Below are 14,080 nucleotides of genomic sequence, written 5' to 3' on the forward strand. Positions count from 1 at the left end.
ACTGATAGGCCCTCATTAGGCTGGCTGGCCCACAGACTAGCTGGCTTGGACTCAATGGAGCTCTGTTTCACACTGTTCCATCCACCCCCACCACACACACATGCACGCACGCACACACACACATTTACTCTGCCTGGCGCTCTTGCTCTTCCTATATAGTGCGCCCCCTCTTGATTTGGTGGATAAGCCGCACTGTTGTATTAGCCGCAGGGTGGAATGTAAGTGAAAAAAGTAGCGGCTTATAGTCCAGTATTTATGATAAATCCAATGAATCCTTTCACGTTTCTATGCACCCATATTGTTCATAAAAGCTTGCATTGTGAAATACTCCTTGATTGTCCGTTGACCGCATTTTACAAAGATTATGAAATGTTTCGAATGGAATTAATATGCAATAATTGTTAGGGAAATGAGGGCATTGGAAAACTGAGGTTGCACTGTACGTTACCATGGCTGTTGTCAGCATATTAGCCTTTGAGCAGTTCTCATTAGATATACAGTAGTACCAAAATACGGGCAAGATGTGAAATACTTATCAATAGCGCCGATTTTAACCATTTGTCACTATTAGTACCACTGCATAATTATGTGGGTCTTTTAAAATTTTTAATTTGCCACATTTCATTTCATTCTACGGAATTTGAGTTCAGAGTCAGCTCTTCAGCATTCACACACAATCTCTACTGAAATTGCATTTTCTGGTTAAAACTCGTATTCCTTTTTCTGTTGTTTAGTCCCGGCGGCTGAGCCTATCGAATACGCACAGTTCCCCTTCTACCTCAACGGGCTCCGGGAGACGCCGCAGTTCGTGGAGGCCATCGATAGCGTGCGGGCCATCTGCGGCAACTACAGCCGCCAAGGTCTGCCCTCCTACCCCAACGGCTACCCCTTCCTCTTCTGGGAGCAGTACGTCAGTCTTCGCCACTGGCTCCTCCTCTCCATCAGCGTGGTGCTTGCTTGCACCTTCCTGGTCTGTGCCCTTTTCCTGCTCAACCCGTGGACTGCCGGCGTCATTGTGAGTACTGCGCACGCAAACACACTGCATGCTGGTAAATAATAATAAGCAGTGGTGGTGCCCAAAAGATACACTTTGTAGGCAGGCTATGTTGTTGTAAGATGATTTTCAACTCTTCGCAAACCAATAGCCTTCCATATTTTTATTCTTTGTTTTCATGTTTTAAAACACAACATTATCTGTTTACCTGGAACTTTCTTCCTCTGACTCGCCACTTGCAAAGTTGCATAAAATGTGGCACAAAGTTGTGCTGGGTTTGAAAGATGACCATTGAAAACCAGCAAGAAGGTCGCGCCAAAATGATGATGAATTTTTCAAATGTGGAGACAGCAACCTTAAGTTGGCAGATTTCCTTCCCCTCCATATATTTTTGGGACGTTTTCTGTGTGGTCCAGAGGGCATCTCCAGCAGAAGAGCGGAAGGGAAGAAGACGCATCTGCTGAGTGTTATTGTAGGCCCAGTCCACCAGTGTTTATCTTGTGCTGTTTAGTCTACTCTAACACTCCCAGACACTAAATAGATGGGGAAAGGATGCAAAGTTGCTCCCAACTTTTGAACCTATAAAAAAATGTTTGATTTTATTTCCATCTACCAGACTCCTCCTCTCTTTCCTGTCCGTGGCGGTGTTTCCACAGAATATGCAAACGTTTGTATACCTGAACACATAAAAGCACCAGGACATAATTCACACACAAACACATATGCACATATTGCTCTGTTTTTTCTCACCGGCGGTGGGATGTGTGTTATGGCAGGCAGCCGTCCCGGTCACCTGAGTCCTTGGACTGGGAAGGGAGGCAGGGCGCTCATGTTCATCCGTCCAGTTTTACTAACGACACCAAAGGACAGGTTATAGAGAGGTCTCAGATTCAACCATCACCAAAATGAATGAATTTTTTTTATATATGATATCTTTATCTGTACTTGACAACAATATATATATATATATATATATATATATATATATATATATATATATATATATATATATATATATATATATATATCACACATAAAGTTTCCTCCCTTGCCCACTTTCTTCAAAAGATCGGGCCCCACGTAACCTGACACCTGTCAGCTGATAATGGCATTTAGCCCAAGCTTATGTCCTTCTCTTCTCTGTGGCCTCCGCACAGACGCACACATTTCTTACACATGTGCTGGTACTACTAACTGTAGCACATCTGTAAGACGATACTGTACACTCATCTGTCTCCGCAGCTCAACCACACAGAAGTCCTCATGCATGTACTGAATGTGTAAGCAAATCTTTGCAAACCCATATATTATAGCACGGCATCTGTCTTTTGCAGGTGCTGGTGCTGTCTCTCATGACAGTGGAGCTGTTTGGCTTCATGGGGCTGATGGGAATCAAGCTGAGCGCCGTCCCTGTGGTCATCCTCATCGCCTCGGTGGGCATCGGGGTGGAGTTCACTGTCCATGTGGCGCTGGTACGCGCTTAAATTCCACATTTGTGCATATCGACGTGCTTCGGGCCAGCCGGGCGCTCAAGAATGTGAGATAAAAATGTGTTTTTATGTGTGTTGAAGGCCTTCCTGACAGCCATAGGGGACCGCCACAAGCGGGCAGTGCTGGCTCTGGAGCACATGTTTGCGCCGGTGCTTGACGGTGCCTTCTCAACGTTGTTGGGCGTTCTGATGCTCGCAGGCTCCGAGTTCGACTTCATCGTCAGGTGAGCGCACGTCAACACTTCTGGATACGGGACGTTATAAGCTGACAGGGTTGCCCCTGCATGGAACGCTTTATCGGGGTCTGTGTGGCGTCAGCGGACCACTGAGACCATGCCTCAACCTGCATGTCACCCTGGAATCTACCCGAGATGCCGGTCATGCATGAGGCTCCCTCCCTTCCCCTTCTAATCCTCTTTCTTCTAACAGCTACCTGAAGATCAAATGTGACAGTAACTTGGTTGCATCAGTCTTTTTTTGTATTTCATTGAGTATGTATTATACTGGGGTGGCACGGTGGTGAGTGGTTAGCACGTCCGCCTCCCAGTACTGAGGACGCAAGATCGAGTCCAGGCTTGGGCTTCCTGGGTGGCTCCCCATGCCTGCATGGGTCTTCTCCGGGTACTCAGGTCTCCTCCCACATTCCATCGACATTAGTGTTGTTCCGATACCGTTTTTTGGCCACCGATACCGATACCCAGCTTTGCAGTATCGGCCGATACCGATACCATATCGATACTTAATTATTTTTTTCAGCTGTATGAATCACCCAAAAGATGGGTGGGACACTCAGATGATGGGAAGTTGGAGCACACCTTTCAATTAGAGCTTTCAGGATTAATCGACAAGTAAGCGATTATCAAATTAATCAACAGCTATTTTAATAATTGAGTAATTTTTTGGAGCATTTTTTTTTTTTATTCAAAATTGTCCTAATCCTCTTATTTTAGCAGAGCAACAGTATTTGTTCACTGTATTATATTGTCCTCCATCAAAGAAGGCTTTCTTTCTTTCTTCTGTGTTTAATCAAAATAAGACATTTGCAAACATCTGTTATTACTTTGGAAAACAATGATAGAACTGGTAAATCCCTGTACGAATACGAAGTATGAAATAAAAACAATTATTGGTTAATAAAATGCTTTCGTAATAAACTTTAATACAAAATTAAAAATAATCAGATTAGTTGAATTATTGATAGAATAATTGATAGATTAATTGATTCTAAAAATATTCGATAGTGACAGGCTCTACTTTCAATTTATGCACCATACCACTATGGTCGCTCACGTTGACAGTAGAAATGTGTATAGCTGCGCATCTCTGAGGTGATGGGGCTTTTGTGTCTCCTGTACCCGCCATGTGCGGGGGGGACCCAGAGGACAGATGACGACTTGAAGGTCAATTAGAAGGAAGGATGGAGGGAGTAAAGGGGGCACACAAAATGAAAGGGGGTTGTTGGAAGAGCAGGAAAGTCCTCTGGCTTTTGAAATCTCTTTCAGCTAGTTTTAACAACCCTTGCTAGACATTTATAAGCATAGGGTGTGGAGGGAGGAGGCACTGGATGGGGGGGCTAAGAGTGCAGCTGTGGAAAGCCCGGAGAAGTGGAAATTAAAGCCGACACACTGTGGGGGCTCTGTGTTGGTGTTGTGTTTTGTGTGTGTGTGTGTGTGCGCGCTTGTAGGCACGGAGTCTGCAGAGGCAGCGGCTTTAACTGACGCCGAAGATGAGGCGCCGTTCTATACGTTCGCACGTCCAGAAAGCATTATGAAAAGTTTCCAGTGAGCTCAGATGGTAATTCACATTGGCGTATGGTTGCATGAAGCCGCAACACGGGCTGGCCGTGTCGTTTGCGCGGCCTGCTCCTTTAAGAAAAGGCAGCACTGAGTTCCATATGCACGCACATCCACGCCGCCCTCCTCCCCCCGGCCTGCTCTCTGACCTTGTAATCATGAGGGTCAACGATGGCGTGCCTGCCAGCCGGGACGCGCGCACACGTGCACCCAGCGGAGGCCTCACCGACACGTCTTCTCTCCTCACCTCACCTCCAGCGGCGTGTTCTGCTTTCTGGGCCTCCATTTGGAAGGTTCTGCTGTTGTGTGAGCAAACAAAGCAGCGCCCCGAGACGGCGCAGTAACAACAAGGCCCCGCTCGTATTTTCTTGCTGGGAGTGTTTCCCTGACTTTCTTCCGTCAGCTCTGTGAATGTTTTCACTCTAAACAGCTCGTCGGGGGCACGGGGCCCCGGTATGTGGGCCGCACATGGACGCGAGTTTGTACGCGTGTGCGCGCCCTCAAGGTGATGTAGCCTTTACCACACATGGTGTGGACCACAATCATAATTGCAGTTTGGATTACAGTAGTGCCCCACATATTTAAGATCCACTATTCACTAAGCCGTCATTTGCAGTATTTATTTTTTTCTCTGGAAAATCGGGAAGTTCCACACTACTTTTTTTTCTCCCAAACCAATACCAGTACAAGTACTGAGTAGCCTTGAGTAGTCACCAATACCAATACCGATACCAAGTACCAATACCAGTAATTTAATTTAATTTTTCCTTAAAAGAAAGTCAACCTTAAACATTTCTTGACAATAATATATGTCACATGTGACCTCACTAGTCTAAATTTGACATTCTGATTAATATTACATTCGTGGAATATGAGTTATGAAGCAAAATCCAGCCATTTTTTTTATCCATCTCAGGGGGCAGCCATTTCGCCACTTGCTGTCGATTGAAGATGACATCACAGTTGCTCAGGACACAGGCAACGGCCAATCACAGCTCACCTGTTTTCTGGAGCTGGGATGCGATTGGTTGTTACCTGAGCAACTGTGATGTCATTTTCACTTGACAGCAAGTGGCAAAATGACCGCCTTCTGATATTGATAAAAACTGCTGGTAACGTAATATTAATCAGAATACTGTAGAATTTTCAAGAAAAATCAAGACTTTTTTTTTTTTTTCTGTGAATTGACTTCCACTTGAAAATTCTATTAAATTAATTGCAATTTTCAATTATTCTAATTTCTAGTTCCTGATTGTAAAACGGCCATACTACGGCAGCCGATAACCCATATCGGCCATAGAAATTCTTCTTCGTCCTACATTATTGCATCTTTTTTATGGGGTGGGGGGCGAGGCTGGAACGGATTAATGGCATTACCATTCATCTCAATGTAGAATGATGACTTGAGATACGCATGGTCACAAAATGAGTCTCATCTCAAGGCACAGCTGCATTTTGGGTTCCGTATGTAGAGAAGTGAAGTGGTCTACGGTCCAAGTGTGCCTTGAGACCTCCAACTAATGACGAACATTAAGCAAGAGACGTGGGAGCAGCGTTTCTTACCTGATAGATTGGAGATTTAATTAGATGGAGGGGATTGTGGATTGTGGAGCGTCCCGGGAATTTCACAGGGGCTTAGCTTGGAAAAAAGGGAGACAAGCGAGGGAACGAAATAAAGACAGTGGGGCCATGGAGGTGGTGAATATTGGGTGGTTGAGGTGGGGGGGGGGATCCCCTTCTTCCTCCACTAAATTGTTCTAGCTTCTAAATTCTATATACCCCTCGCTCCATTCACTTGCTTAAGAGAGGCCCCCTCATCGCCCATCTTTTACCCCACGCCTCCTCCCTTCACATTCCTCATTGCTTTGTTTTCTCCATGTTTTGCTTACACACCACACGCACACACCCGAGCGAGAGTGCCCTTATACCCAGTCATCCCCCGCACCCCGCCCCATCCCCTTGCAGCCCATCACTTTTTGAATTAACTTGCGCTGGCTAATTATGCTTCCTCTTTCTTTTCTCTCCGTGGCGGCTTTAAGACTAACCCTCTTTTAGGCGGACTTAAAAACACATCAGGTACATTTCTATTTTGCTTCAAATACACAAAAGTGCATGCCTCATTGTGTACGGTGGGGTTAAGTGTATCTGGTTTGCTTCTGTGTGGTGAGTGGTTGGGCGTGTCTAAATGTGTGTGGTTTGCACAGATTTTTTTTTTTCTTCGTGGCTTCTTTGTTACTATTCATATTTTTAATAATTGGCATGTTTCAGATGAGCACAAACATGTTTGCATGCAACTATGTTGTATGATGGTCAACAATTTTATTCATTAACTTATTGACCGCCAAAAAACGTAAAATGACGTATGCTAAAATCCTAATGATTGCCGCCATAAACGTTAATTGACATTTACTACCTTTTTTTTTTTTTTTTTTTTTTCTTTTCAATGGGCAGTGCAACGTCTTGTGCAGCGCTGCCTTGTTATTGAACTTGTGAAATCAAAAACACCCACTAACTATGAGATGGCAGCATTGTATCTATTTTCAATGGGCTCGATATAGCAAATTACAACCAAACACGACTGATATGATAAAATAGAACGTTTTCAAGGATGTCGTGAATGATCAAAACCGTTGTCAATTTACATTAAATCTAAATCTAAAACATAGCATCACAAAACAAAAATATATTCGTGTTAAAGTCACTGTTGTGCACAAAATGTATCTTTTCACAAAAAGCCTTTTTGTTTTTTCTTTATTTTCTCAATTTTCGCTCAATGTCACCCAAATGACCTATTTTCAAAGGGTGATTACTAAAGAACGGAATAAGGTAGAAACATACTTTTTTTTTTTTTCTAATGAAAGAATGGTCTTTAATGTGGTATCCATGTTTATGTAGTCATAGAACACAATATTCTGTTTGCCTTGAAAGATGAGTTAAAATGCTCGAAATCTGCTGGCACTGTCGGGCTTGTTTTTTTGGAACGTTTGGCAGTCAAAGAGTTAGTTATTTCTTTGAGATTTTTTTTTCCTCTGAAATTCTATTTTTGGAGTTTGACTTATGTTTGCATTGTGCTTGCAGGTATTTCTTTGCAGTATTGGCCATCCTAACAGTTTTGGGAGTTCTGAATGGACTGGTCCTTCTTCCAGTCTTACTGTCCTACTTTGGTCCCTATCCTGAGGTAAGCATTGAAACAAACCCGGAGTATATCTGCCCAGCCCATAATAATACATTTGACCAATTTATTTAAGGTGTCTCCAGTGGATGGCCGCAGCAGGTTACCCACCCCAGAGTCGCCGTCCCACGTGGTCCGCTTCTCTGTCCGTCCCCGACCAGCCGCCGCGGCCTCCGCCACGTCGGGCGCGGCCTCGGACTCATCGGACTCGGAGTACAGCTCCAACAGCAGCGCGTCGGGCGTCAGTCAGGAACTGCCGAGCAACCACCTGCCTCCGCACAGGGGACAGGCTGGTGCCCAGGAACAACAGCAGCAGCAGTGTCACCTCCCCACCAGCAGGGGCAGAATAGTCAGGACAGAAGAGGAAAGGAGGACGGGATCGGGGCACAGGCGCTCCACCAGGCAGCCCGATCCCTCAGCCTATAACTTGTCCTCGGTAAGACCACATTGTCTCTTGTGATCATTAAGAATTTTATTGGTTGTATACAATGGATTGTCCATCGACATTAAAAACAAATAAATATTGTTGAAGTATTATAATTGCATGACAGGTGAAATAAATAGAAATATATAATTTTTAAAATATTTAATTCTTTTTTAAATTTGAATATCAATATATGAATTGGGACGGGCATATACGGAGCCAATACCTCATCTTATTTCAAGGTATCGGTACTTGTGAACCTCTTGTGGCCGTTTTACGATCTGGAACTAAAAATAAAAAATCAGAAGAATAAGAAATTGCCATTAACTTAATGCAATTTAAAGGAAAATGCTATAATGGAGTATATAGGTATTTCTTTAAAATTATTTGTCATTGTTTTGGGGGGAATTTTTATGTATCAAAAGGACTTATGGTATCAGTACTTGATATATGTGACTATTCAAGAGTTGAATACTCATACCGGTATTGGTTTCAAAAAAGTGGTATCGAACCTCCCTAATATAAAATTTGTAAGTAGTTTTAAAATTGAATACCAATGAACTAAATAAATAATTTAATTTTAAAAAAATGACGTTAAGATATCTTCGTATTTAGTGCTATATAAAATAATTAAAATAGAAAAACAAACATTTGACATTTAAAATATTTTTTTAAGTACAGTAAGCTTCCTATTTTCTACTACCTGAAATTAATTTTTAAAATACAAAAAAAAAAATAAAAAAAAAATTAAAAACGTTGTAAAAAATAAATAAATAAATAAATAAATACAAATGAGTGAAGAATATTTATTTGGTATCAAAAAGTATTTTTTTAATCATTAAAAACATTAAAATTCAGAGAAGTATACATCTACTATGATTATATTTTCTGCTATCTAAAATGAGTTTTTAAAGTAAAGAAAAACAAAAAAGTAATATTTGTTGAATTGATTTCTAAAATTACTTAAAAAAAAAATACAACTGTTGAAAGAACAATTTTTCCGGCAATTTTTTTTTAAGTAAAAATCAGAACAAAAAATTTTGAATTTTTTTTTTATAAACAAAAATGCACGTAATTATTTCTATATTAGTGTTTATTTCCCTAATATTCATTGAATTATGAAATCTGCACCTACTTAACTACATGTATTATATGGTTAATATGTTGAGTGAAAGACATTTGACTTTATTTTGTTGGCCAGTCTCAAGGTTGTAATGCTGGACCCGGACCCAGCGCTCCTCAGCGCGCCAGGGACCCCAAGGCCCAGCAGCACCGGCAGGCCCCGCCCCCAGGCCGCCCTCGCACGGACGCTTTCGAAACCTCCACCGAGGCCGGCGCCCACAGCCACAGGGAACAATTTGCCGGCCACCGGGGGCACGCCCCCCCGCACCACCCCAACCCTTACGGCCAGCCCATCACCACGGTGACGGCGTCGGCCTCCGTCACTGTCGCCGTCCACCCCGCCGGCTCCTCTTACCCGGGATACGCTGCAACGGACGCTTACCGCCAGGAGGAGCCCCAGTCCTCCTTCCAGGACCCCCACGTGCCCGCGGACCCCAACACGGGCGCCAGAGGGAGCACGGCGGAGGCAATGGAGCTCCAGGATCTGGAGTTTGAGGCAGCTGATAGCAACAGTGGCAGGCGGGCCAGCTGAGGTACGTCACCACTTGCATTTTGAACATATAAGAAAGACCTAGCTCAAATAATATTTCATAATATTTCCTGTCTTGCAGTGTGTTTGTGCGTGTCATGGCCAAAGATGGACTAGAAGCAGATTACCTGGTCTGGCGCGGCTCGCCCATGGTCCTAATGCCTTCTCCTCATGGTGCTCATTCTTACTGTAACCCCGTGGTCTCTTGTCTTAAAATATTTCTATCTATATTTAAAAAGATGTATACATATGTAAATAGGAACAAATCAATTAGCTATCTTTTATTGTTTGTTTGTTTGTTTGTTTGTTTGTTTTTAGGAAGGGAGAAAGTTGTACAAGTCCTCATGTTAACAGACCGGGGCTGCCCTTGTGTATAGCGTGCGTGTGTGCGTGCGTGTATGTGAGTCCATCACAATATGTTGACCCATTTTGAGCTATGCAAATGTAGGAAGGTGTACAAAGACATGATCTGTTTAATGGTGGGCATCACAGACTAAGCAATATGATAATCTGCTATAATTGATTTATTGGAAGAAAATCAGCTATATTACAAATCAAAGAAATTATTTATTTTTGATAGCAAATACCATCTCCATATTAACATTAGTCGAAATGGTAATGCTGAAATTTTCATATTTAATTTTCAATGTTTTGTCGGAGTGACCCTTCTTCAGTTAGATCAATGTTGTGAATGTGTATATTGTCCCTCAGCTTCCTCCAATATATCATTTTTTTCCCAAAAATCATATTGTCATATTATTTGTTATAGTAATTCATATTGTATGACAATTGTTTCATTGTTAAAATACTGCATTTTCTTGGCGAAATATTATATCAAGATAAATATTAATATTGGCAAAATATCAATTTAAGATATAAAATACTATAAAGTGATACGATTGCTATTGTGATAACTGTATCATTGTCAAAACAAATAGACAAACTATTGTTGGCAAAAATATATTCTGATACATTTGGAATCATTGGAAAACTACTGTATCATGATATGATTGGTATCGTGATACCATTCATATCATGATACATTTGGTATCGTGGGAAGGATCCATCCATCTATTTTCTGAATCACTTATTAATATCATATTGTAATACTGTTGTGATACAACTAACATTTTATTGGCAACATTTATTTATTGTGATATTATTAGTAATTAGCAAAATATTGTGATAGTATTGCTTAAACTTTTTATGATACTATTGGTATCGTGAAAAAAACAAATTCTCGTGATATTATCGCTAACAAAATATCATTGTGGTACAATTCCTATTGTTGACAGAATACCATATTGTGATTCTGCGATCCCCACCCCTCTTAGGTGTTTAAGTGTGTTAGCAAGCTGGCTGTCTTTTTTTTACACTCATTTCAAATATGAGGGAAAACGTGGTTAGCATTATCTGCTAGTACAAACGTGTGCGTGCGTATGTGCGTATAAAAAGTGTATGTGAATGATAACTGTTGTACAAAGGTACGCCTGTTGAACTATGACTTCTTATCACAAACCTGTGGTAGTTTTTGTAACAATGACTGTTATAACCACACGCTATGCGTGCTATTTAAGACGAGCGGATATGAAGACTTGTTTTTTTCTTCTTTTTTTTTTGTTATGAAGCTGTTTTTTATTTGTTTGTTTTCAAGTCACTGCCTCTTCTTTGGAACCTGTTTGTGCACTCAGCTTCTCTCACCAGTATATTTGTTTTTTCTTGTAGAAAAGGGTGGGGAACCATGGAAGTTTTTATAAAGTCCTCCAAAGGTCAGAAGTGGCTAAAATAGTCGCACTGCGGAGTACTTAAGTAGAAGTACAGGCACTTGTGTTCAAAAACAAAAATGAATGGTAAAAATAGAAATAAAGTACTGCTTAAAAGTACAAAAATTGTCAACACAATATCTGTTTTGATAACACACAAAATAGTTTACCTCTTTTATTAACTTACATTGTGAAGTGACTAACAAAAAAAGCTAAATTAGCTAATGATAACAACTACAAATTGCTCTTATATGGTCCATGAGCCATATGTTCCCCACCCATACTGTAGAAGCTTCTGTCTTGTTTAACCTTAGCAGGCTACAAACAGGTTTTTTTTTTTTTCTTTTTCCTTAAATCACCTCAGAAAGTTCTGGAACAGGGTCCAAACAAACTGTGGGGGCACTAACTAAGCCCCATTTGTTTCTAGCCTAGCGAATAAGCTAAATATTCGCACCTCAAACTGTACAAGTTGGCCCAACCAGGCCATCAGCTATATTTCAACTCGTAGCAACAACTATCCTCATATAAGGTTTCTTTTTTTTTCCTTTTTCGGCCAACCAATAAGCTAGTTAGCCCACCAGCCTGCTAACGGCTAAATGCTATGTGAAGTTAGCATTATGTGTATGTATCATTACTCTTTGTTCTCATTTAACTGGAGTTAGCATGATCATAATGCTAATTGGACCACCAAACCCCTCACACCCACAAGCAGCTCCCTCCGTGTGTGTATGTTTATGTCTCCTTTTACTTCCTTTCCTTTGTCCAATCAGCTGCTTGCATGAACAAGGTTGTTCTAATCATTATTAATTATTATTATTTTTATCATTATTTTTCTGGTGTGTTTGTTTTCTCTCCGTGTCATATTGGCAGTAGTGGAGAAAATCATAGCTGGCAACTATTTTATTCAATTTGAAATATGTTTTGTTTGTTCTCGACAGTCAACTGCGATATTTATATTTTTGTAATATAAAATGATTTTTGTCGTTGTTGTGATGCCAGTGGATAACAAATGCAGGGATTTTTATGAGATAAAAACACTATTACAGTTTATTGTTTTGATCTGTATAAAGTGCTTACTAATGTTAAATAGGAGGCGAAGAAAAAGATGATATAACAATTTTACACTACAGGTCTCATCATAGCTCTTAGTTTTTTGTTTGTTTGTTTTGTTTTGTTTTGTTTTAAGTAAAAAAAAAAAAATAAGTGATTGTTCCAGACTGCCATTTTGGATGTATGCTGTTCTTCCGTTACAAAGATAAATGTATGCCATATAATTTATTTATATGAAAATTTATTTTTGTAGTGTACATAGTAGCGGTCAAGGCTATTTTGACAGAAGTATATTTGAAAGAGTTTATAAGGAATGATATACATACAGTACCGTACCACGGGGAAGGTGCACACAACTTCAACACCTCCCCTTCAGTATTACACAGCTGTGTGTGTGTGCGTGCGTGCGTGTGTGTGAATGTGTGTGTGCGTGCGTGACCATCCAAGTAGAACATTGTACTAGCCTGCCAAATATTCATGTTCAAACACTGATAGAAATCTAACTAATAAAATTGAAAATATAACTTATTTGTGTCTTTGTTTAACTTTAATAATAAAAATGGAATGGCAAAAAAATGGTCCATGTGGTGGTTTATTTTTATTTTCTTGCTTTCATTTTAGTTTTATTTTACCATAAATATGTTTCCACTTTTTCTAAGTACAGTGCTTTTTGAATCTGTTTTTCTGTTAGCTATCTAATGTCAAGTTATTTATTGTTTTTTTTCCCCCATTATTACTATTGTATTATGTAATTGACCCATCCAAATTAGTATGTTTTACCCACCCTTAAAAAAAAAAAAAGTAGTATTTTTCAAATTTTCTATCAATAATTGTTTTATTTTGGAAATCAAAATAATGTCCACACCTTTTAATATATTTTGATTTCCTTTCATGTATTTGTTTTATACACCATAGTAATTTTCTTTAGAGTAGCTACCACTTTATACATATACATCTAATGTATTCATAAAATAATAATAATACTGTGTTTAAGTATATATTATTATTTTAAAGTACACAGTAAATTTTGTTGAGTAAATTTGACTGTTTAGAGTGGGACCAAATAGACTATATTTTAGAGTAGGCTAATATTTACACTTGGAAGGGAGCAAAATAAAGAATTAGAAAAAAATAAAATAAAAGTCACTCAAGGGTTGGAGAACAAACGCACAACTTTCCCAGCTTACAAGAATACCACACTACCACCTGAGCTGTGCTCCTCTTGTTTGCTTATCTCCAATAATAGACCAAAAACATTTTTGGTCTTTTGGAATTATGAAGATTCCAGCTGACACAAGTGATATACTAACACACAGCATGTGTAGATTGGCTTGCTCCCAAGCTGAAGGTTGTGAGTTTGTTCCTCAAACCTTTGAATGACTTTTAGTTGTTTTTTTTTTAATTCTTTATTTTGCTCTCTTCCAAGTGTAAATATTACTCTAAAACTGATTTTATCTATTTTCCCACTCTAAATAGAGTCAAATTTACAGAATTTACTGTGTATATTATAATTTTTTTGTTTGTTTTAATTTTTACATTCAAAATTCATTCATCCATGGTTGCTGCAACATGTGGCCTATAGCCCCTACTGTCACCACATCCCCTTCCTCCGCCCTCGCACCCCCCGCCTCCATTTCATGATTTTGATTGACAGCTTTATAGACTGCAAGGAAATTGGTTGTAGTCAGAATACAGCTGGCCCTGCTCGGAGTCATGAAAAAAAAAAGGGCATGTGGCCACAAG

The 14,080-nt window shown here is 40.1% G+C and overlaps 1 protein-coding gene across 3 annotated transcripts in view; it reads left to right on the top strand.

Moving 5' to 3' along the window:
• The window catches only part of ptch1 (patched 1), a 62,473-nt gene extending 49,608 nt beyond the window's left edge, over positions 1 to 12,865 (top strand). Inside the window, exons 18-24 of one of the 3 annotated variants that reach the window (XM_077522119.1) lie at positions 735 to 1,015; positions 2,329 to 2,466; positions 2,566 to 2,708; positions 7,356 to 7,455; positions 7,526 to 7,885; positions 9,075 to 9,528; positions 9,607 to 12,865. In XM_077522119.1, the coding sequence (XP_077378245.1) occupies positions 735 to 1,015; positions 2,329 to 2,466; positions 2,566 to 2,708; positions 7,356 to 7,455; positions 7,526 to 7,885; positions 9,075 to 9,527 (1,475 nt within the window). In that variant the 3' untranslated portion in view covers position 9,528; positions 9,607 to 12,865. Of the gene's footprint in view, positions 1 to 734; positions 1,016 to 2,328; positions 2,467 to 2,565; positions 2,709 to 4,168; positions 5,188 to 6,316; positions 6,354 to 7,355; positions 7,456 to 7,525; positions 7,886 to 9,074; positions 9,529 to 9,606 lie in introns of those variants that run through there. The other 2 variants (XR_013283606.1, XM_077522120.1) reach the window with 2 other exon arrangements.
• The last annotated feature ends 1,215 nt before the right edge of the window (positions 12,866 to 14,080 follow it).

The sequence above is a fragment of the Festucalex cinctus genome, chromosome 5, assembly GCF_051991245.1.
Source record: "Festucalex cinctus isolate MCC-2025b chromosome 5, RoL_Fcin_1.0, whole genome shotgun sequence".
Taxonomy (NCBI): Eukaryota; Metazoa; Chordata; class Actinopteri; order Syngnathiformes; family Syngnathidae; genus Festucalex; species Festucalex cinctus.